This window comes from Melopsittacus undulatus, chromosome 11 (genome assembly GCF_012275295.1).
Source record: "Melopsittacus undulatus isolate bMelUnd1 chromosome 11, bMelUnd1.mat.Z, whole genome shotgun sequence".
Classification (NCBI taxonomy): Eukaryota; Metazoa; Chordata; class Aves; order Psittaciformes; family Psittaculidae; genus Melopsittacus; species Melopsittacus undulatus.
In genome coordinates, this window is record NC_047537.1 from 15,112,963 (window position 1) to 15,138,204 (window position 25,242).

The window sequence follows — 25,242 nt, forward strand, 5'->3', positions numbered from 1 at the left end:
CATTTCAGGGATGCTGAGAGCAAGGGATTGTTTCTTTTCTGGGGAAGCTATTAGATGAGCTAGAAAAACCACCATGGACTAAAAGACCTCCTATCTTCTCTCATCAGGGTTGAGTCCTGCTTTGATGAGGAGCAGAAATCCCTACAATGGCCTAATGGACGACGTGCAGCTATTTTGCTGGGCTTAGTCAAATTAGAAAGTAAGAAAGGGACTCATCTCACTTATCTCAGATACATCCAAGTGAGACACCTAATGATCCTTTAGAGTCAAGAGAGAAATAGGCACATCAAGTCTGCAGTGCATCAAATTTATTTTGGATGTCTACCTTTGGAGGAGATGAATCACTCCCTTAAAGCACCTATTTTTCTCCCTTGACTATAAAGAGAGTCTATACAACAAGCTCAGCCAGTCAGAGCAGTCAATTCTGCTTGCATGGTTGAAACCCTTCATGGAGCCCACCCCACAGATACTCTTTGTTGGCTCTGTTGTGGGTGGTCTCGGATGATGCTGTGACATGTGGGTGGGCTGTGGGCAGTAATCTCTTCCCTCCTTTCTTTAATGTGTTCTCTGAAGTTTGGGATTGTTTCCCTGAAATGTCCTCTCTGTCCTTCAACATGGGGAATTTCTGGGAAGCCTCCTCCCCTTCCAGAGCTCAAAACCTGACTGGAGGAAATTTGCCTGCTTTTAAACTCAAATTCAAGGTAGCAACGAAGAGAGAGAACCTTGGAGCACAACAGAAACGTATCTACCACAGCTTAAGCACATCTTTTCTTCCTTTATGTTCACAGCAAAACTCAGCTGCAATACAAGGTACTGAAGCTGCACATCTTCCAGCAGGCTGGTTTCTACATCAGCTTTTATATTCACTGCACTATCTGCCCTGTTCCTCTGGGTCACTCCACACGCCAGGAAGACATCCATGTTCCCCTAAGGCCACTCACAATGATCAGGAGGATGAAGTAGATGAAGTTGTAGAAGGAGTGTGCATCCATGACAAAGTACATGATGTCCACCCAACCTTCCAGTGTGATGACCTGGTGAAGACAGGAAGGGAAAATGAACCCATCAACACTCATTTACAACACCAAGAGCACAAGCAACATTTCTCCTGGTTGGGTCATTTCTGACCACCCCACAGCTGGTCTTGATGCAGTACAAGACACTGAGGAGCCAAATCCTGCTCCTCCCAATGCCAATTGCCACGTTATAGCTGCCCATGCTCACCTGAAATATCGCAATCCAGGCATAGCCAATGTTATCAAAGTTGATGGCTCCCTTGAAGGGGTTGTGCTCCCCGGCGGAGCAGTTGGTGTAATACTGGTTCCAATTGACACAGGATGTGTTGGTGGTGTCGTTGTAGGAATAATAATCCAGGGTGCACTCAAGACCCTCCTCCCTCCGTGTTGGGATACTCCGGCAGTATCGCATCCCATTCTCCCTGGGCTGGGAGCAGATGAAAGGGTTCTCATCTTCATTCTCTGTCTGGTAGTATCGTTCCAAATCCACTGTGTAGGGGCTGAAAGAGTCCAGACAGGGCTGGGGTTTGCACACTGATTGCAGACAGTCTGGCAAGGTAACAACTGTGACAGCAAAGTCCAACATCTGTTATTATGGATCTTAAAGCTTTGAAAGGGACCTTCTTGAACTTTATGTAGCCCCACTGGGTGAGATGTTGTCAATAACTGGCTTTGGGAGACTGAGGAAAGTGCACTTGGCCACTCAGCAACTTCTCTGATGACTCTGCTAAGAGTAACCCAGGTGGAAGTGCTCTGGCTTTGACTTTAGGGGACTAAGAGCCCAGCAGGGTTTCACTGAAATGCCTTTGCTGCAGTAAGATGGAAATCAGTTAGTTTAAGCTCCCGTATCTCCTGCCCTCCTGAAAAGGCTGAGAATTGCTTGGGAAGACTCTACATACAAGGGCCTCCCAAGCTTACTGAAAACCAGAGACAGGGCCTTCATCTGCACGTCACAGTGCCTGTTCAGTGCATAGATAAGCTCTAAATTCCCTCTGAGGGTGGCCTTACCACAGCAAACACTCTTCAGGGAAACGAAACAACCCATGGCCAGCCAGAAACTGGCTTCTTGCTCTGCACACAGCTATCTCCTTAAAGCTGCCAAGACTCCCACTAAAGCTTGCAAAGATATTTTTAAGCCTGGTTCAGCCCGGTTAATTCCTACAGAATTGCCTTTAATACCCCTCAAAGCTTATCTAAACCCCTGGAACTCTGGCTCAATTAAACAGCACCCAAACCTGTGGCTCTATTGGATTTACTCAGTGGTGAGGCAGGGCCCCTGCTCTGCTGCCATTTACTTAACAGGGACATGCCCTGGAAATGACTCTTCCAACTGCTCTTTGAGGGCATGATCTGCAGGAGGGGTGGCATTGATTAGGAGATGTGTGGGAGAGAAGATAAAAGGTACATCATGCCAGCTCCAGACCTGAGGGCCAGCCCAGCCACAGCATCAGCATCATGGTCCTGCTGTGTGCAAGAAAGAGCTTTTGACATCGCAGGGTGTCTCTATCCAGGTATGGATGTAGCTGGATCAGCTCCAGAGAGTCAGCTGAAAGGTGGTGACAGGGGTGTTGGAGCTTGGTAGAGCAGCCATCAAGGGCTTGCAGTTACCTGCTCTTCTATCATTCAGAGGGAGGGAGGTGGTGGGAAAAAGCAAGTAGGTAGGAGAACAGGTATGGAATTTCCAGTCTCCAAGAGGCTTATGGCCACCAGATATTTCAACCATTGTTCCAACATTCTTACATCTGGCAAGCTGGCTGGCCAGGAAACTGAGTACTGCAAAACCCCATTTGATCACAATAGTCCTCGTTGCTTTAAAATCCAGGGATCTGAGAAAATGGACACTTTGGGACCATCTCTTGCTCTGAGACTGAGAAGGATCTAGCATCTCAAAATGTGGCAGCTCCAGTAGTTTCTCCTGGGGTTTAGGTGGGACTACAAATGCCCTACCAGTAACCACCACCAGCTGCTGAATGGGACTCAGCCCTCAGAGTCCTGATGAATGCAGAAGGAGGTCAAACATTAGTGACATGATGAACTTAGAAAGCCTGAACTCTTATTCTCAGGGGGGGTTTGTTGGCTCCTATCAATCAGAGAGGTCCTCAAGTGCTGGTTGATGGTTTAAAAACAGTCCTGTAGGACTCAAATGGCAAACTGTCACAGCTCACTGTCCTGGACATGTGTGCCTGAGCAGGGCTTGTGGTGGCATTTAGGAGCAGGGAGCATTTAGGGAAGACAAAGGCTTTTTAATGGATATCCTTATCTCTTGAAGGGACAGACTTGCCCAAGCTGCAGACACTTGTGCTGCCCACACAGACTCACATGCTGAAGTTCTCAGGGAGGAAGCAGCGGTTCCTGAGCAAACCTGCCCACAACTGGACTCCCACAATGCCAAAGATGAAGAAGACGAAGAAGCAGAGGAGGAGGACGTTCCCCAGCATGGGCAGTGTGTCCAAAAGAAGCGTCACCAGGATGCGCATACCTGAAGCGAAAAGCCCATGCTGAGTTTTCTTATTCCAGCTCTGTCCTCCTGACCTTTCCCTTTCCATCCATACTTTTCCCTGCACTGCCTCCCCAACCACCATCCTTGTCAACCACACATGGATTAAAACACGTGCAGCTCTCTGGTCCCATCTGGTTTTCCCACGAAGCTCCTGGGAAACCTCCCTGCCTCCTTACCCTTCCCCTGGGCACACAGACAACCTTGGCTGCTCCTCTCCCTTCACTCCCTATCTCAAGTCCTCTCCTCCTAAAGTTCTCTAGCAATTACATGTCTCCTTTCTTCCCTGAGACCAAACTCTGACATTCTCCCTTGCTCAGTCATATTTGTTTCCCCACTCAGTATATATTAAAATTCCCTTTCCTCCCTAATTCCGCTCATCTGCCCTAAATCCCCACTCTTCCTTAAAATACAAGACTCTCTCTGGCAGTTAATTCTCGCAAGTTCAGGAACAGCCAGTTCTGTAACAAAGACAAATTGAGGGTGACTTCAACTTGACATTTACACACAAAAAAGTTGATTTCATCTGACGTCTCTGTAATATTCTGCTCATCTCTCGCTCTCCTTCTTTCCTCATCTTCTGCATTCTCTCACTCGCTTATATTGATTTTCATTTAAAGAAACCTTTACTGTTGCACCCTTTACATGGGTACATCAACAAGAGCTCTTTCTCTCTGCCTGATGCTGCCACCTCCTTTATCAGGGTTTTTCTTCTGCTTGTCTACTAGGGAACAACCACCTTGCATCAACTCCTAATTAACTGAAATGACTTTCTGTGGTTACTGCATTTATCATCACACAAGCCTTTATTTTTTTCCCCCACCTTACATTTCTATCCCGTTGTAACTGCGCTGCAGAGGAGCCAAGATAAATTACCCGGGGTTTCAAAATACATTAAGTGAATTACATCCCTAGTTAGACTGTGGTGGATGAATTCAGCCATCCATCAGGTCAGCAGCAGGGATAAAAAAAACCCATTGCAAACAGGGTTCTGAAGCTACCGTAATGATTGGAACAGCAGCAGCAGCAGCAAAGCCAGATTAAGTTCAAGAGTCAAGGCCAGAAAAATAAACAGACCCCAAGCACCTTCAGCACCAGCAATCAAAACTGAAGCTGATCAGTGTTCATCAAGGCATTGGGCTAGTTTGGATAGGGGAGTTTGGACTTGGATTTAATTTGGTTAGAGCAATGCTGGATTTGATACCCAGGATTGTAGGATTAGGAAAACGATGTTTCTGATGCAAGTGTACTTAATACACCTGATCCGTACAACATCTGAGAGGGACTGCCCAGCACCTCTTAGTGCTCCAGGCTTTGCCTAGGACTGCAGAGCAGGAATGGCTCCCTGGGCAGTTTGATTGGGTTTTGAACGGCCAATGCCTCTCAGTACACACTGTTGGGTTACCATCACCTGCTACCATGCAGGAGCAGGCAATGCCACTCACAACAAGACCTACTCACTCTCATTTCTCCAGGTATTTCTCTATACCACATATACATATTTATATATACATACTCCAGGTATATATACCCCATAAAGGATGGGGTAATACAGGGAGGGTGGAAGCTGCATGGGTCAGAACCCTCTGCCCTGCTGCCTTGGTTGAGTCAATGCCTACATCTGCATCCCTTCACCTTAGCAGCCTCTTGAAACCCTCTTCAGATGAGAAAGAAAGGTGTCTGAAGACAGTGCTGGATGGCTCATCTCTGATGTCACAGGTATCAAATGGAATATTAGTTAAAGCAGAGAAGTGACAGGCACTGGAAACCAGAGTATGGTGGTAGAACCTGGCACTACCATGCTTGTGTGAACCTTTGAGTTACAATATAAGATTGCATCTTCCATCTTTAGGGCACAGATACAAAGAACTTGCATCAACAGGGAGAAATAAGGATCTGACTTACTGGGGACCCTGTTAATGGCCCTGAGTGGCCGCAGGACACGGACGGTGCGGACTGCTGAGAAGCTGACGTTCTGCAGGTCCAGGGAATACTCCAGCATCCTGTGGGAGATACGAACACGGAGGAGCATGGAGAAATGTTAGATTATCAAACATTATAAATCAAACATTATATGCCAGCCGCTCATGGGGGGACTTGTTACTGCATCTCTCCCACCAGGAAAGTTTGCCGGAGGAATTAATTAAGGGTTGTTTGCTTATCAAATAAAGTCAATGAGCAAGAATGTGACACACCAGCTCACACAGACAGATTTTCCCTCTCTGTCATCTGCTTTGGTTACTCTGTTTTGCACAGGTCCAGGGCAAAAGCTTCTGAAAGTGGCTGCACACTCCAGGGGGACAATGTCCTGACAGCCCCACTTTTAACAATTGCACAGATTCCTTAATGCATCTGGGTTTGCTGTGTTCAGCACAACCACAGCCCTGAAAAGGAGAAAGGAGCATCCCTTGGTGCAGACCCTTTCCATGGAGCACAGGAGATGTGCAACACAGGACACTGAGCCACGCCAGCTCTACCCAGCAGAGACCACTGGGACTCTGGTGGACAGGCAAGAACACAAATCAAAACTGATGACACCTATAGATAATAAATGGAGCAAACATGGACCAAGGAACCTTCCAGTGCTTCTACACTGTGCCTGATGGGGTTATTTCACAGCTCTGACACTGGGGTGCAACTGGCTCATGACAGTCTGAGGATGCACTTGGACTGCTGCAAGCTTGGGGTGCCTCAGCACTGTCTCACTCTGCTCATGGCACAGCCAAAGACAATCACAGGATAGGAATCTCTTCTGAAAATACACAAGTTCCATCTCAAAGCTGGTTAGGTGGTTCCCTCCCTCCAACTTCGATGGTTAGAAGCCTAACTTCCAACCCTAATTTATTCAGGACAAGCCACAGCCATTTGTTCCTGTGGCAGTGCTGTCTTTTAAGTAGCTTCTAGTTGATTCTCTAATTCTGTAGCTGTTTTGTCCTTGGTATTTACCCACCCAATGTATTTACAGAGGACAAATCATGTCTTCTCTCAGCCTTGATTTTGCAAAGCTAAACAAAACAAGGTCTTCCAGCCCCATCTTGCAGAGAGGTGTTCTGCTTCCAGTCACAAACTTTCTCGACACCTGCCCTAGCCTGAATCAATCTTACCTGATTTAGGCATCAGGCTTCTGGAGGAGGCTTTGCTGGTGCCTCACACGAAGGCATCAGTGCTGCCCCCTCCCTCCCCACTGAAAATCCCACAGGATTCATTGGGGAACATGTTAGCTTTGCAACATCGCAGCACAATGGAGGTTTCTTTCTGCTCTTGCTGTGATCAGCCAAACCCACTCTCCTCCCTCCTGGCCCTCAGGAGGTGAGGAGCACCCAGGTGGAGAATACTTGCTCTTTCTAACCCCCAAATACATGACTGCACGCTTGATGAGGTGACACTTCATCTGATTTCTCTTGATAGGCTCTAATGAGGATGACGATGCTCAAACCGTATCCAAGATCAAAATAACCTCAACATATTCCTTGGTATTTAGCTGACACCCACAGCTGAGGGACAGTCCCAGAAGATGAATATTGGATGCTAAATGTTTGTTCTTATCCTCTGACCACAGAGGAAGGCAACATGTCCACAAAAGCCTACCTGGTTTCAGTGAGGAAACCAGCCCCTTCCTCAATGCGTAGGACTTACCATATGGTGTAAGCTTCGGCTAAGGTACGAGATGGACAGTAATTCTCCTGGGATTTAGTGGTTCTGAAGTTTCACTTGTTGTCGGAAAAGATTTTGGCATGGTTTGCAGCTTTCGGGTAAAAAGCCCATGTCAAATATACAGCTTTTCTTTCATCCATTACTAAAAACAGAAGCTACCAGCAAAAATCAGAGCAGCAGATGGTTATCTGCACCAAGACAAATCATCTTCTGATTAATGACAGCTCTAGACTCACTCCCGGAGATACATGTGCTTGTAAACTGCAAAGGGCACTGCTGTAAAATGCATTTTGGTTTAACATATTGAACAATTATAAATCAAAATTCAAATCCCAGCCAAACAACCCAGTAACTTGAACACTAAGAACCAGGACATGCTCTCCTACCTCTGCTGCTGGTCACTGCTACTGGTGTTACAGCACCACAAACTCAATCCCAGACCTAGATTACAGGATCCACACATTGATGATAACTAACAGCTCAAGAGCCTTGAGAAAAGACATTATTGGGGGAAGCAAAAAGGGGGTTAAAATCAGTCACTAAAGAGCAAACCCAGTGAGAATCCCACCACTTCCTAGCTCAAAGGTCGCTTTCCAAGGCAAGGGGATGCATGGGAGGAATCAGTCCATGTCCCTGGCAAGAGAAGATACCAGGGAGAGTGAGTGTCATGATGTCATCAAGTGGCAAGGCGACGTGCATTTACCAGCATATATAACATCTACGTGTTGGAACCCTGCAGTGTAAAAAGCCCCCAATGGATCTTCAACTGAAATGTCATTTCTGTTCAAACGGCAAAGCATGATGCCTGTCAGCGCCTTTGCCACGCACCCGGGTGCCCAAACAAGTTAAAAGCTAGGGAAAATACTCAGCATTAAATAGGATGGATTGATAGGAAATGCTGAGACTCGTCAGAGCGATCAGCAGCCCCCGATCGCTGGAGTTATTCAGGAGGAAAGCGGAAATATTTAGGGCTTTCTAAGAATAAAAATAGAGCATCTGCAAAGGCAGATGTACAACGGGCTGGCGGTGGGATGCAGAGAGAGCGCTGATGCAAACCTTTGGCAAACACTCCTCTGAGAAGGAGAACTCCTGGGTCTCAGCAGACAGACGCAAGGGATGGCTCAGGATGGACGGGGCAGCTGAAATGCACTCCTGTTCTGCCTGGAGACAGACTCACAGAACACTGGGGTTGCTTTCATATAAATCCCTCAGCATTGGGAACAATCTCCTAAGCCCTACCTGCAGTGAAAAGCTCACATAAGTGATGCACCACAGGATGGTCTTTCTCACCCACAAAAGCCTTTCCTACATCTACCCAGCACCTCTCTGGCCTGAGCTCTGCTCCCATCCCCAGGATCACTCCTGCTTCAGGAAGCAGAAATGGTGCAAAGACCCATCAGAGTCATGGAGTTTGTGCTGAGGGCACTTAGCAAGGAAAGCTTGAACTCTCCCCATTCACAGCTGGGTGCTGGGGATGCTGTACAGCCAGGAGATGTGATCAAGGTCACACAAGGAACTCCGAGCGATGCCTGCAGGCAGTGAAGCATCTCTGAGAGCTGCCCACCCCTCTTTCTACAGAGGCAAAGAGCTGCCACTCATTGCCAGCAAGAGATAGGCTCGGATTTATTCAGTGTCAAAAGGTTACCAAAACCAGGCATAGAGACACCCTTTATCTGCAAAGTGCAGTTATCAGTGGATGACATTAAGCCACTGATGCTGGAAAAGACAAGGGAACATTATTTAGGCAGCACTGCATCTTCAGAAAGCTGGAATGAGATTTCCTCCTGGCCCTCACAGGCTTTTGCTGTGCTCCGCTTTTGCTCAGGAGCCGCTTTTTAAGTCTCACCGCATTCATGGGTGTTGATTACTTTTAAAACCAGTCATTTTGATCAAGCCGAACAGAATGAAAGGAACTGGAGGGAGCATGAACCCAGCAGCCTGCTGGATCCAACAGCACCGCTTGTCCCAGCCAGGGCACTTGACTAATGAGTCTTTTGAAGCAGCAGCAAGTTCAGATGAAGAACTGAGACAAACTTGAGTGTTTTCTCTCCAAAAAGTCCTAAAACTTGCAAAAGATGAGGTTTGTCACAGGTGGGTTTGAGCCAGCCCAGCTACAGGGGGAGGTGCTGAGGGTTTCCTTTTACCCAGCAGGTTTCTGTGAGTCAGAGATGTTGCTTACTCAGGATGCTGTGCTTCAAAGGCTCCTGTATGGAGCAGGAAGTATCTCCAGCTGTGGGGCTTTGCTGGTACCTAGGTCTCGGTTGTTCTTTATCCTCCCAAAAGCCACTTAAAGCATCAAATTGCAAAAGTCAGACCCAGATTTCAAACCCCAAAGGTTTGCGATTATGAGCATCAGCTCGATGTGGTTCTGCTGCTGCTGCTTGGAGCAAAGAGCACCCAATTCAGGATGCGGTGAGGACCCATGAGGAGGCTCCCAACTTTCAGAACACTCATAACCATTCCAGAAAGCCCAGCAGGCTCCTGGGAGAGGGTTTGGTGCAGCTTTCACTGCAGCTCAGAGGGGCTGTGGCTGTGATTGCACATTGGGTAATTGTGTGTGCAAATCAGCCACTTACACAGGCAATTACCCCCCAGCACAGAGGGCACATCTCCAAGGTGCTGCTCTTCAGTGCGAGAGGGATCAATACAGGCAGAGGGGATGAGAAAGCAACATTCAGCTCTGCCTTTCTCTTACTTTTAAGGACGAAGTGATTAGTACCTGGGGAAAGAACAGCCTTTGCAGTCACAGCAGGAGATTGAAGCAGGGACTTCCCATAGGCAGTCCCATGCCAGCCTTTTCTTCCACGTCTGAATCAGGGAGCTGAAGCAGCCCCTTGATCAGCCTGGTACAGATGAAGAGGTGTTCAGAAGAGCCCTGCCTGCCTGTGAAATGAACTGGCACTGACAGGAAGAAGGCCACGTGCTGGAAGCTTCACCCAAAGCACTCAGCAGGCACCTTGCTCTGGGACTGCTGCAGCCACATGAGAACAGTCTGACACCATCACCCTCATCCTGGTTCCTGAGCTAAAGAGCTCTTCTGAAGCTATGCAGGTTTAGATGCAGCAGGGATGGACTGTGACATCCCTTTCTCTCTATGAATACAGAAAGGCTTCCTGAAGCCTATTTGATCCCTGAAATTCGGCACTCAAAACCAGGAGGGAGCAAGACATCCTTAAGGGTTGTTTATGATGGGTTCAGTGGAGCTGACTCTTTAATATAGCCTTCAAGAGAGGGAGGAAAAAAATGATAACAAACATTAGAAGTGTTCAGGAAGCAAAGAGAAAAAAGCAGTGGTGTCTGTTTCTGTGGGAAGCAGCTGCCAACCACCTCCAGCCCCAGCTCAGCTTAAATTATAAGCAAAATATACCACAAGTGTTTAACTTTCCTACAAAGTCTTTTAAGAGGCCTGTTACCATTACAATGAGCGAAGCACAAACAGGGCTCCACAGACTTGGCTGAACAACTGACTGATCCCAGAGTAACAACAGACCTGCACCACACAAACACGGGATGATGCACAACCCTGCTTGGAGAGAGCAGGAGCGCAGGCATGGATCCAGAGCCCTGCTTGACCCTAGAGAAGGCAGAGAGGAACCCTGTAAGCTCTTACAGTATCAATATCCCCTGATTTAAAGCTTCTCTCATGGGAAAGCAATTAACCATTAGGGTTTTTGTTGTTTTGGGATAGTTTTTGATGAGATTTAAAGCACATCTGCATCCCTAATCCCTGGGGATGCAGAGATTCAGGCAAGTCCTTATCTGGCCAAAGTCAAAACAAGCTGGTCCTGCAGCAAAGTGGCTGGGGATGGAGATGGCTCCAGCTGAGGAGCAGGTAGGTCTCAATTTGTGGCTCCCCTCTTCCTGTAGGCTGAAGAGGTCCCTGCACCCTGCCCTCCGGAGGGTCCTGGGTCCTGAAACAACAAGCCAGGGCACATTTCCATCCCATAGCTCCAGTTCACCAGCCTGAGCCTCAGTCAGCACTAAACTGCAATCACTTCTGCATATTTTTGGATGTAAACAAGCATTTATCTTTGATACATCTCCATCTTATGCTGGGAAAGGCCGAAATCGTGTTGAATCTTCTTTAGAGGGCAAGAGCTGGCTCGCATCGCCTGCTCACCTTCAAGTGTGCTCTGAAAAGTGAACTCCCCAAATCCTCTCCTTTAAAATAACACAGCATAATTATGCCATTCATCACTTTTTTCCCTTTCCTTTTCCCCATGCAACTCCGCAACCTACAGCCAAAGCCGTGCTTCACTAAGCTGAGTTTTGATAATACAGCTCTATTCTCATCTCCAGCAAGTTTTACTGTAATTACAGAGATGTGTTGCAGACATTACACACTCCACAATTATCGCTAATTGCATTACATTGTCACAAAGAAGTCATTTACTCTCCATGAGCTCATGAGATTGGTCTGGACAGTTTAACAGAGCTGAGAAGTACTTAATAGCATGACACGAAAGTGGCCGGCAGCGCAACAGGAGCAAGCGCAGCACCCGAGCGGCTCTCCCTGCCCTCTGCAAGTGGCAGATTTGAGGCAAACACACACAGAGAGGTTTCTGTGCAAGATTAACCTCTGACAGGTCCAGAAACAAAGAATGGGGTGGATGAAATGACAGAAGGTTTTTTGGAAGCCTCTCCTTAGGCTGGTAGTGGTTGGGAAGGGTTTCTATGGATGATGTGTCCATGGGAGCATACAGGCATTCAGCACATTCACCCACTGTGACATGCCTCCCCCACCCAATATCACACACCCAGGGTTTGCCTCTTCTCCTCTTTCCTTACCATCACTTTCTGCATCCCAAGGGAAGGGAAACATCAGGGAAAGCAGGAAAGCAGGAGCCCAGGACCTGCTTCCCTCTTCCCATGACTTGCACAAAAAGGGGAGGGAAAAAATGGGAAGGCAGAAGCAGAGTTACTTTAATGTGGTCTCCAGGGCCTCATGGAAGCATCATTTTCGAGGTCTCTTCCCTTGTCATTTCACTGGGGAACCTGGCTGAAGCCCTTACACAAGACCTACATAAAAACACGATGCGCTTCATCAGGTATCCAGCAAATACAGCAGAGATTCGAGGATTGCCCTAGCACATGCTCTCCTTCAGGGTAATTTGTTCTTTGTAGGAACTGCAGAGCTGCACTCAGGCTACTGGAGGAATTTCCCTCTCTCTGGTTGGGATTTGCCCCTGGAGTGTTCTTTTCTCTTATTCTTACAGTGTTTTTTACCTACATCTTGAGTCTAGTAAAGGGCTTGGCTCCCTTTTTTTCCCCTCTGCTACAGCACTGACCCATTCCTGCAGCCCCCTTGGCTTTTCCTGGCCCTTGGCACTGCTGGGGATGGCTGAGGGAGCCTCCAGGAAGCAGCGATGCTCCGAGTAGGATGCAGCACTCCAGGATGGATGGCTGAGGGCTGGAGGAGAACACAAGGGCATGAAAGGGAGCAGAGAAAGTGAGCGCAGGGGGAGGAGAGGCTCCGCTTTGTATTTAAATCCAGTTCGATCCTTTGTTGGCTGAATTGGTTTTGACGCAGCCCAGATGGGAACAGTTCATGCACATGAAGGAAAGAGCCATCATTTAGTGAGAGGCAAAGCCAACATGGCAGGAGTCACAGAAGGGGTCAAGCTACAAGGCTGCAAAACCCCTGCAACAAATAAATGACTCTGCACACTCCCAGGAATGTGAGAAGAATAGAGGGTACCCTCTCCATGCTCTGCATGGGAAAGATGTGGCTCTCACACATCCAAATACCCATCCATGTGCAGGAGGTGATCTGATGATTGCTTAAGCAAAGTGCAGCTATATTTTGAAATAGGAATTGAGGTTGTTTCTGCTGATGTTCCTCTAGACTGAGGTACCATCATGGAGTGGGTCTCTATAGAAGCACATCAAGGATAAACTCCAGCTCCAAAGTCCTTGCAAGCTCAACAGGCATGGCCAGGACTGGGCTGGGAGGGGAACACAGCAGCACCCAGCACCATGCCCCCCTGAGCCTCCCTATGTGGATGCCTGGCTTTGTTTGGGTCTGGTTCTTCCTCACACCTAATTGTAGGATGAGAAATAATAAAGGACTAAAGAATACACCAGGTGGCTTTAGCAGGCTCCAGCCTGTGGCCGTGCTGATGGTGTTTACAACCCTGCCAATTGGATGCTGGGTCACACTCTGTCCAATGCTCCATCACTGCAGCCCCTAATGTTGCTCAGGCACTTCAGGAGGAAACTCTGAGTCTTTTCCTAATGGCTGGAAAGCAGCTTTCTGCAGAAGATGGTTTCCAGGGACAGTTACAGCTCTTGGCCTTTCTGCCCTCCATCTCTGCCTCCAGTCTGTGGCTTGAGCTTCACTACATCTTTTGGTCTCTGTAGCACCCCATGACAATGCATTTTCCCAGGCCAAGGACACACTGGGCGACCTTCCACCTCCTTACTGGTTTTACTGGGCCACTGCTTTGGTTCTCCCCGGATGCCTGCCATGACTCTATGGGGCCAACAATGGACCATAAGCAAAGCCCAAAATGCTGCCCCTTCTTGGGGTACACCAAACCCATGCCAGGTAAACAGCCCAACCAGGAGGGCCCCCTGCTCCTTTCCAGGAAAATCCAGTAAATTCCATCTCTAAACTCTATCAGAAGACGAAAACCCCACTGTTTTCCCAAAGGAAAGGCAGGGAGGGAAGCGAGGGCTGGCGAGAGATTCATGTGTCAAAGAAACTCAGCTCTCTGGCTGGGGGCCAGGGGCTTTTCATGTGGATTTACAGCCTCTGCCAGGAGACTCTCGGGTGCTCAAAGATCCTTTAATTCAGACCAGGTTCCTCTGAAAGGAAAACACTCAAAAAGGCAAAACTTGGTTGTTTTCCCTCAAGAAAAGAAGTACAATAATGAGGGCAATCATGCACGTTGCAGTGAACTATCCTCCTGGCACGCCGCTCCGTGCTCCCAGCCGCCCGCTCCTCCATCACATCGCTTGATGGAAACCACAACCACCATTGGGGCTGGAGAGAGAAGAGCCAAGCCCAGGGCCCTGTGAGGAGCCCCAGGACATGGGCTGGCCACAGTCCACCACAAACAGCTTTTGCCACCCTGCCCTGCTCTCTCCATGAGCTGAGCATCAGCTCTCCCACAAGCTATGGAGAGGACCAGAGGGACCACTGTGATCTGGATAATTACCAAGATGGACAATACCAGCAGCAACCAGTGCCCAGAAAGCTCCAGTCTTTAGGGCTGCAAACCTTCCCTCAAATCCATTACGTGCCAAGTATTCCATAAACAACAAGAGAGGAGCAGGAAAAGGGAGACCCATTGCACCGGGCTTACCCTGCGATGACAATGAAGAAGTCCAGGCGGTTCCACGTATCTCCCAGGTAGCATTTCTTTCCAAAAATCCCCAGTGCGATCATCTTGACGATCATTTCCACAGCAAAGAAGGCAAAGATGAAATCGTCAAAGCTCTGCAAAAGAAAGGAAGGGAGGAGGGATGCTACTGCGTCACTGCATGTACAACACTAGGGCAGGGGAGAAGAGACCTGAGTTCAATAAGGTTTCCTCTTGCACCACCAAGAGACAAGATCCCTGAGCAGAGGCAGCACTGAGAGCAATCAAAAGTCCTCCCGCAAGCCAAGACTGGCCAACAGCACACATAGTGCTTGGATAACGGGACAGGTGTATTTTGGGCTCACTATGGATAGTTAACCCTGCCCAGACACTATAAACAAAGCTTGGTTACATCAGGGCTGGCACAGGGGCTTTGCCTTATGACACTTGTGCGTTTGTATAGAATCACAGAATGGTTTGGGTTGGAAAGGACCTTGAGATCATCCAGTTCCAACCCCCTGCCATGGGCAGGGACACCTCACACTAAACCATGTCACCCAAGGCTCTGTCCAGCCTGGCCTTGAACAATGCCAAGGATGGAGCATTGACAATTTCTTTGGACCTAAACAACCTGAGGCCACTTCCACCACACCATGCTTGGTACCTGGAGGATCCTGCAGCGCGGTGAGTCGCAGGCGATGTCCTCACAGGGATGGAACATGCCCAGTGTCACACAGTTGAGCAGGATCACCAGCATGCTCACCCTCTCGAACCACCTGCACAGAGCCCATCAAGGAAGCAACAGACCTGGCCGAGCACGCTCCAACAGCCAGCACTGCATCAGAAGGGTTATTCTGGTCTTCATTCAAGGCACACACCAGCTCCTCAAGGTCAGACTTTGGGTTCGCATGGAAACCTGCCTGCTGTTTAGAGACCTGCAGAGCAAACTGATGGTGTGCTCTCCCCATGCTCACATCTGTGGTTACAGCTAATGTGAAAGCCACTATAGCATGAAAGTTGCATGGCAAGAGTGCTGAGTACTGATGGGATGGATTAAAACATTAAATTAAAAGAACTATGTCAACTTTTAGGAAAAAGAAAGAAAAAAAAAACACACACCAGACACTTAATTTCCTCTCCTGGCATTTACGGAAAAGCACTCTAACAACATTACAATTTTCTATTAACCATGTTAAAGCTTATCCCGGGAGCGTTTCCCTGAAGTCACTGCTTGAACTTTTCATTCCCAGTCCAAATTAAGACTGTCAAAACCATTAACTAACTACCAAAAAGCCTTTAAGACTATGAGGGCCAGCAGAGCCCATCCTTACCCTGGCTGCTGCCTCTTGGAGCAATTTTAAAGAGCCGAGCTGATGGAACACACTTTGGATGCTGTTACTTTTGGGACAGAATAAAGTACGCTGCTGCAGCAAATCCTTATGGGGATGGTTCAAACCTGGTACCCAATTTCTGCATCCTTCTAGGGAGCATTTCTTGCCTGTGGCACAGGGATGTCAAACCCAGGAGCTGGTGCAATGTGGTGCTGGGGTTGTCTTCCAGCCTAGCACAGAAAACACCCCATCGACTGCCACAACCCACAGGCAGTCGGGGCCACGCTCCCGCCTGGGTGCAGGCAGCAGCTTCCAGGCTCTGGGAAAATAAGCGTGGCTCTTGCCAGACAAGAGCTTTCGCTGCAACGCGGTAGCGGGTGGTGTTTGGGAGCCCGTGCTGTAGCGTTATCAGGCTGGGGAAGAAGAAGGTGAGGATGAATCAGCAGGTGCCACCCCGCCGGGTGCGCGGGGTTGGAGCTGGCAGCTCCTGCCACCCATCCTGGGTGAATTCCTGGGAAATCACATGGGGCTGAGTCACGGTTTCATTGTCAGCAATCTGGATGCTTTAATCGGAAGAAATGTCTACAGGATATCGGGATAGACATTCCAGGCTGGAATATTTAGCCCAAATATAGTCCTGTGGGGGCAGGCGTGGAGGGCAGCTGGAGGAGGGGGCAGAATACAGTGGGGATCCACAGGCATTCCCCAGCACAGGGGGCTGGAAATCATCCCACTGCAAAGCCGGCCTCATCCACAGCTCTGCCAGCGAGGAACTGCAAAGCCCTTCAGAACATAAAGAATAGGTGAAAAAAAACCCTGTAAGATCCCAAACGGTGACAGAATGAACACGTGTCTAAAAGGCCTGTGCAAGATGTTCAGTAGGGAAGGGAGGAGGCTCAGGAGTAGCTTGCTTGGTTGGGTCAAAACCTGCAGAGACAGATGGATGCTTTCCCACAGGCAAAGCTATGTTCAAAGGCTTTAGTGGTGGTGGAGCAGACCCTGCACTAGGGCTGGATGTCCTCCACAGGTTCCATCTCAGCTGGGCACAAGACCTGCGTGATGCTTTTGCCACAGTGGGCAGCTGGTTGGTCCTGGCTGGGATCCCAAGCAAGCAGAGGTGAGCGTACATCTGCTTAGAGTCAATTTGATCTCATCTCCTCCCTCTCCAAGACCTAGAGAGGCCCTAACACCCACCCAGTGCAGATGAGTAGAGCCAAGCTCACCACAGCCCCGTGTCCAGTGCAAAGGGCTGAGCCTCTCAATGCCATTAGCATGCTGGCACCAGTGACTAATTGTAAGCAAAGCCTTGAAAGCTCTCTCTTAAAAGTAGCCAGGAGAGTGCAGCCCTCAGGATGCCACAACCTGCTGGGTGATGCGCAGCCAGGAGGCAGATGTGGAGACCAGGACCAGATGTGCACCCACTAAAGGGTCCCTGCAGTGCCCGCATGTAGCATCAGTCCTTATCTATTCAAACACCCATTGGCCAGAGCCCCAGCACTCCCAATCCTGTCCCCAGCAAGGCAATGGCAAATCCCCCCCTCATCCCATTCCATCCCCGCAGCTCTGCCTATGCCATCAGCCCAGGGCTAATCCCTGCCCTCCCACACTCCAGCTCCCCTTGCAGTAACAAACCTCCTGCAGGTCGGAAAACAGCCTGTGGGGAAGGAGAGGGACCTAGAGAGCAGGAGGGGAGTTTATTTGCTGCTGGCAGGTTTATTTTCCCCAGCTTTAACCGCAGACCCACTTATCGGCATATCGCTCCCTCGAGCAAATACACTTCAGTCCAATATAACACATCACCCTGATTAAACATTCCCGGGACAGGGACCCCGGCAGTGCCGAGGGCAGTATGTTAATATGCAGCTGATACATCAGAGGGTTGGGGAGGGGGAAGGATAATTTTTTGCCTCTTTTTCTTTCCAGCTGAATGAAACTTCAAGCTCTTTCTTCTGCTAATGGGATTTTCAGAGACACACAAAGTGCTGATGGCTATGGCTTTGTACCGACCCTCCTTTGAGCTGAGAACCTGACAAAGGGAAACTCTTCAATTAGCAAAAGCAAAAGGTGCTTTATTGAATGCTGCTGGCTGCTGCTGTGTGGGCAGTGAAGGGGCAAAAGGGGCTTTGGGAAGCACTAGAGACAGTGGCTGGTCCTCAGCCAGCAGCTAAGGTGAGGAGGCGGAGGCAAAGCTCAGGGTGAAGGGCACACTGAGCTGAGCTGAGCCCACAATCCACACTGCATGAGATAAAGATTTGCTCAGGCTGAGCAGGCAGAATCCATAGGGCTGATACTTAAAGTAATAAAGGGGTTCACATGCACACAGCAAGTACAGCAGCACACAGCAAATAACCACCCTACACACTCTGTACCTTGGGTGTCAGAGTCCCTCCTTTCCAGGATTACCTGCTCACTCATTCTTCAAAGTCCACATTTCTACCATCAGGTTGGTCAAGACAGAAAAGGGGCTCATGGATTCTTTTAAACTAAAAGAAATCTGTTTCTCTTACACAGAGAAACCCAGGCATGCCTGTGTTGTAACCAGACTCTTAAAATTCACAAGCTAAAGCACCAGAAAACCCCCAGCAAATACCCAGAAGTCTCTCACTCATTTACCAACAGCATCCTTTGCACAGAGCAAGAGCCCTCAGCACCCTTCCCACCACCAGCCATCCCTGTTCTACCTGCTTGCACTCAGCAGAGCCTGACCTTTCCTAATTAAGAGGCAAAAGCCCCAGATTCAATTAGCCAGCGCTACCCAGCTTAATATAATTGAAAGAGGAAGATATTGCATTACACTTGCTATGATTTGGTTGCAGAAGTCTAGATCAAATTCACCAGCAAGTGAATTAAATGCAAAGCTGTTGCTCGAGGGCAGTGCCAACCTAGAGGACAACGGGCTCGATGCTTGGTCCATCAGCACCACAGGCTTTCTGCGCTGAGCCTGAGCACACACTGCTCTTTGGATTGGGGGGTGGGGAGAGCAAGCATCATTATGCTGCAGCATCACCCATCGCCAAAAATCATGGTCGCTTCGCTGGGGGAACCAGGTACCCACACCAGAGTTTGGTGATGCTTCATAGGGACAAATGCTGTCCTCCAGAGGATTAACATGTACTTCCTCCCTTGGAGCTCCATTAGTTCCAGGTGGCTTCTGCCATTCCCCCTCTCCTCCTTCCCTGCATCCTTTTCTTTCCTCTCCACCTCCTTCCATGACCCCCTCCTCCAGCTCTCCCAAAGCAGTGCCAGTGCTCCAGCAAAGCAGCAGCTCCAATACAATGTGTTGCTGCCCTGCCATTGCTGGAGATGGGGTGCAACCCCCCAAAATCACAGCCAGAGTAATGGAGAGCTGGGCTCCATGGGCAAGGTGGGGACCAGGGCTTGGGCAGCCCTGCAGTAAAACCCAACCACAGAAATGCATCAAACTGCCTGAATCCATGCAGGTAACCCCTTGGTTCTGCTGCCTGTTTTCTGGCCACGGAGCTATCAGTCAGACAGACCCACAGGCCATGACCAGGTCCCTCATCACCACCCACAGTCATTTCCCTCAGCTCGCTGGGACAGTGGCTGGTATTTGACAAATGTGCCGAAAGCGCTGGCAAGACCTGGGAATTTTTGTGCAAATGTGATGTGAAAATTGGGTTGAAATGACAGCCTTCCCCTGCAGCGTCACCAAGTCCCACCAGCTTAGGAGTGACACTGGGATAAGCTGCAGACGCTAATGAGAGCAGAGTTTTAGGCTTCATTCATATCATCAATTCCAGAAATAGCCCCTTTGACAGGAGCATAATGGGACTTCCAGGGTCTGGCCTTTGGGGGGGTGGGAGGAGGCAGGGACTGAAATCCTAAAACATTAATTCAGGCCATTTGCAAGGAAAGTTGAAAGTCCTCAAATTAATCTGCCTCATGGATGGAAATAGTAACCCCTTCCCAGCCTCTGGCTGCACCAGGCCAACACGAAAAGGTTCCTCATGTCACACCCAGCTGAAAGGTTACAAGATTCCCATCACAATCCTGGACATTCAATTGGATTTTTTTCCTTTCCATAGTCCATAAACTGGCTCCCATATTTTGCTTCTGGCATCTGTAGGAAACATTTGCATCCCCTTGGATGTTGCATGCTAGAGGTGCTCTCAGAGCATCTTTACCCGATTAATCCACTTCCCCAGCTTGCAGCTGAGCACTCGCAGGGATCTGCCTCTGGTATGATCCTGACACAATCTCTAGCCCATGATTTTGCCCTTCCAGGTGCTTTTCCAAGCTTGGTATCTCCCCTCCCTCCAGGGAATACAAGAGTGGGATGAAGCAGGGAAGATGCGGCAGGTTTGCAGCATCACAGTACCGCACCAGCGGCAAACCTGCTTTTTCCTGATGGAATGGATAACCCACTGCAGGCACAGCAGCCCCAGGCATGCTCATTGCATGCATGTGATAGAGCATGCACCTCCTGCCCTGCCATCCACAGGGATTCATGCCAGCAGAGCCCAGTCACCAGGGCATTCCTGGAAAGCAAAGCCAAGAGGTGCTCCTCCAGTGGGGCTGCAGCAAGGGGGTTATAGATTCAGTAAAGAGTATTTCCATGACCAATGCCTAGCCCATCCCAGATCACCTTATCTGGGAGCCTGAGGACACACTGCTGGGAGTTAAGCTGACCCACTGAGCCCAGCACATCCCCAGCCGCAGGCACTGAGCTGGGAAAAGCCAGGCAGGGAGCATCCCTGCCTCATCACTGCTCTGCAGGTCTTCAAAACGCTTCCCTCACAGCACAGACAGACCCAGGAGATGATTTTAGTTCATGCAGCTTCACAATTAAACCTGGGAAACCAAAACAGGGCGATTATTCATGCCAGTGTTTCTGGAAATGTAATCTCTAATTTGTTTTCCCTTGCAGATGTTCCAGGGATGCAGCTGCTTCCCTCTGCTCTGCTCCATCCCTGCAGGACCACGGCTATGCGATGGTCCCCAAAGGCCCCATAACGCACAACGGTGACTGTAAAGCCCAAAAGTAGAGGCAAAAGGGGATTTTTAAGGAGTAATCGTCTTAATTACATTATCATTTTTCTCTCAAAGACTTAAAAATTGCACTGTCAGTTGCAGGCAGGAGATGTTCTTCTCTGCCTCGGAACGCAGCCACCTCTTAAAGGGGGATGTAGGATTTGCACAGCAACACAGAACTACCCTGCTGAGCTGCCCAGGTGATGAAGAGAAGAATGATGCTGCATTTAGAGGGGATGAAGCCTGATGAAAAAAAGATGTTTTGTCATAGAAAAATCCTGACAAGGTTCTTATTTGCCTTACTGTTTCAGAACTGTTTCTCTATCACCTTTTAGATTTGTACTTTAAGAGTTTTTTCCAGCAACCAAAAGGGTTTAAAACCTTATTGCTTAAAGAGAGAGAAAAAATGAGGATAAAATCCTGCAAGCTGAGTGTCTTGCATAATCTCCAAACTTCAGGAGCTGGGGGTTTTAAGACAAGCCCTATATATCGCTTGCAATTAACTCCAGAGCTGGGAGGGCTTGGCCAGCCCAACCATGGGACCAGTGTCTGCAAGGATGGGTGTTTTAAAAAGTAAAATGGAATAGAATGTCAAGCAAGAGCACGTTAGGCTGGATTTATTCTGGCTTCTCATCCCCATCCTTTGTTCCTCATCACTCCCGCCTCAGCATCACAGAACAGAGAGCAAGAAACCAGCCGAGAAATGGACTTGCACAAAGGGCAGGTCTGTGCATGGCCCCTGGTGAGAAGGATGGGCCCAGGTTGAAGCCCCACAGCACTGGAGCTCACCAGCTAGTCCACCAACTGATGCCAAACACCAGGAACATGACCCTTGTTGCCCGACATCACCAAAGGAAGAACAGAGGAGAAGCAGATGAAGCCTCACTCACTCAGACCGAGCCCAACAGAAGCTCCAGCTTCCCCCAACCTCCATCTCCCCCTGGTTTAGCTCCTGCTGACATTTGGGTGGCTCAGGGATGGGCTATCCTCCCTCTTGCCCACCAAAGCAGGGCTATGGAGGCAGGAGAGTGCCCTGTCCTTCTCCTAGACCCAGCTCACAGCTCAGCCTCCACACCAACCATCACCTCCCATGATGGAGCCTCTGGGATGTACTCCCTCCCTTGCAGCTCACACATGGTATTAACAAAGATGTTGTGAGTAGTAGAACCCTTCCCAATGGACTCCTCCTCTGCAGGAGGGACTCAGGGTTACCAGTGAGAACACAACAAATATGCCAAAGCCACTACTGGTGCTCAATACTGTATTTAAGACCTTTTCTCCCACCATGCCTTATCAAGTGCAGAGTGGATAGACACTAAATCCATATATATATATATATATATATATATATATATACACTTTTAAACTTACCCACTATAAACTGTCCCTTAATAGCTCCTGCCCTTAACGTTCAGTGGAGCAGAAGAGTGGCTGCTCAGTGCAACACATCCACAACACCCAGCGATGCCACCCCATCATGATGCACAGCCCCAGCCGTGGTTCAGGATACAGGAAAACCCACAGAAACCCAGGTAAATGCTGCAACACAGGCAGAGGCATCTTCCCCTCATACTCATGCACAAAGGCACCTCATGCAGAGTTGCCAGAGGCTCTCTCTCACTAAGAGACTCGGGATATTTGGGATACTATGAAGTTTCTACCGTCCCTGATTCTGTTTGCTGCATTACTCGAGACAAAAACTGTTATGCAAGGTTTCCTAAACAAGTTGCAGTAAAATCTTTGTAACATCCTACACCGACACATAGTTGGGATATGTCAAGTATTTGTCTTATTTTGTTCCTCCTTTGTCCTTTTTTTAGTCTCCTACTTTTTCCCCCTTGGAAGTACTCTGGTTCCCATGGAAACAGTGATGTTATGGGTATGGACAGAGCTTCAGTGACGTCCACAAGTTCAGTATAAAAGCGGATTTATGTAACAGTTGGTGAAATGAAGGAATTGAGGAGGTGATGGCTCTGCATGACCACACATGTGGTATCGGTGCTGCTGTGCCAGCAATGCTGCACCAGGCAGGCGGGTTCATACCAAAGAACAGGGCAGAGATGAAAGCCAAGACCCATGGGAAGGTGGATGAAAGTAAAATGTACCCTAAACATACATGTCTAAAAACATCTTAAACATACATATCTATACTTTCATATTCATGTATTTCCTTGGAGAGTATCGCTCACCCTTCACTGCTGGAGCAGAGGACAGATGGGGGACCAGGGTATGGGCTGGGTCCTTGCTGTCACCCCAGCCCCAGAAGCTGGCCAGGATGAAGGCTGTGGAGCAGCAAACCCCCTCCAGCACTGGCAGGCAGTGCCTGCCTCTGTAGCCAGGGAAGGAGATCCCCTCTGAGCCAGGCTATCCCTAACAGGGAAGGGAAGCATCGCCAGGAAGCTCCTGCAGGCTTCAAAGGCTGAGCAACACAGGCACATTTCCTCTTTTTTGCCAGCCTATGGTTTAAATCCCTTCCTAGGGCAGTGCACATATGGAGGGGATGTCTCTCCTCCTCCTCCTCCTCCTCCTCCATTGGTCCCCAAGGAGGAAGCTCAAACACCTTCCAAAATGAGACATTACCATGCCCAGAGATGCCACATCAAACCCCGCTTCGCCCACAGAGGTTTGGCTGGCAAGCATCATACTATCCAGAGCCAACAACCCCCCCCCTCCAAATCAATGCATTAATAAGCCAGGGAAGCGACAGGCTGATTACAACCCTGCTCCATCCCAGGGATGTGCTGGTGAGAACAAGCCTGTGCTAATTGTCCTGGCAGCTTCTCTGCTTCTCTTACAATCCCCAGCACACTCTGAGAAGCCTCAACAGGCTCTCTGCCCCCATCACGGCTGGATTAACCCCCCTTGGCTAGGAAAACCCTGCACCCATCTCTGCAGAGCCAGAATATTCCTCATGGAGCTAAATTATTCCCTGCCAATACCAGCAGCCCACCCAGTGCAGGTGATACAGGCTCTTCGCATCCTCCTGCATCCCTCTCACTGGGGACCACTCTCCTCAGCCCCTCAAGCACCCTGAATTCAAACCCAACTCCAGTCTATTAAATAGACACAAGGCAAGCGACTGAAGGATTCATCCATGGCAGGGAATGTCAGCAGCTGCAGTGAGGAATGCAGACACGGGCAGCTCTGCAGGATCAACGGCAGCCACTGATCAGCTCAGTGCTTCCCTAATCACCCAAGCGAGCAGGCAGCAGGATGGCACCGAGGTGCTGTAACCAAATGAGGACCACAGAACCCCGTGAGCCCAGGGAGAGGAGGCGATTACAGCCCAACCTTGTGCTCACTGTGATCCCGGCTGCAGCTGGAGCTCGGGCAGAGAGAGGGAATTCCCTCTGCTGACTGAGGGCCAGGGGAAACCTCGGAGAGAAGAGCTGTTAGTGAGGAGCTGGGATGCAAGCAAGCTAAACACATCGGCTGCATCTCCATCTGAAATGCATGACCCATATCTGTGCCTGTGCCACCCCCCCAGCCCATTCCAGTCCATCTGCAGACACCCAGGCTAGAGATACACATGGGTGGGATTTGAGACAGGAAAATCAGGATGTGGGGCAGAAGGGATGCATCAGAGCAAACCCTCCCACAGCAGCAGAGCACTCCCTGCATCTCCTGCAGCATGGCAAAGCCCTCAGCCGAGACACTCCACAGCCACCAGACCTACAGAGTCCTTACTAAGCCCTCCAGAAATATGAGCAGGCATGGGGGCATTTCAAAACCCTTTCCACCAAGCATAGAAGTGCATCCACCACACCAAGACAAACACCTTCCAGCGCCTGAGGGAAGCTCAGACTCCGGGGTTTGTCCATTTTGTCTACAAATAGGCAGCCTGGGGATCAACAGGAAAAGGGGAGAGATGAGGCTGATGCAGGTGAGCCCTGTCTGCCTGACTCCAGGGTGAACCGAAAGTACCCAGCTCGCAGCACATCTGCAGCATCTGGGTCCTTCTTGTCCCCAGCCAGTATTTTAACTGCAGAAGGGAATGAGCTCAAAGCTCAAAGCCCCTGAGGAAACCTGGCCAAGCCTCGCAGCAAACTCAGAGGACAATTCCAAGGACAATCCAAGCATCATTTTCACCCTATGGACCAAGACAGGGCAGAAGGGCTGGAGGAACCCATGCCCCACACCTCTCCCTTCTCCTCCACTGGTGCCCTCACCTGAGGACACCAACCAGGAGGGTTCCCAGGAGCTTCTCAGGTTTTCCTTAGCCAGCGTTGGGAATAACTTACCATGCAAAGCTTTACTGAAAAAACACAGCTTTGGGGTGACTCAAACTACCCACAAATATTTGTGTGTGTTTTCTTACATGGCTTCAAGGGGGGGGGGGGGATTTAATAATTAGAGAGATTATGTTTTCCAAGCCCAAATATGATGCTGATTTTCCAACTGGCCTGCTCCAGTGTTTCACTTGGAAACAGAGCTAACATTTCATTTCT

At 49.3% G+C, this 25,242-nt stretch overlaps 1 protein-coding gene across 8 annotated transcripts in view; it reads right to left on the reverse strand.

Annotated features, from left to right (window-relative positions):
• Window positions 1-25,242, reverse strand: part of CACNA1G (calcium voltage-gated channel subunit alpha1 G) — a 147,823-nt gene that overhangs the window by 78,546 nt on the left and 44,035 nt on the right. For all 8 annotated transcript variants that reach the window (XM_034067728.1, XM_034067722.1, XM_034067729.1 and 5 more), the window contains exons 2-7: window positions 15,136-15,247; window positions 14,475-14,608; window positions 5,419-5,516; window positions 3,336-3,495; window positions 1,225-1,516; window positions 942-1,034 (exon numbers count right to left, since the gene is read on the reverse strand). In XM_034067728.1, coding sequence (XP_033923619.1) covers window positions 942-1,034; window positions 1,225-1,516; window positions 3,336-3,495; window positions 5,419-5,516; window positions 14,475-14,608; window positions 15,136-15,228 — 870 coding nt within the window. In that variant the 5' untranslated portion in view covers window positions 15,229-15,247. The remainder of the gene's footprint in view (window positions 1-941; window positions 1,035-1,224; window positions 1,517-3,335; window positions 3,496-5,418; window positions 5,517-14,474; window positions 14,609-15,135; window positions 15,248-25,242) is intronic.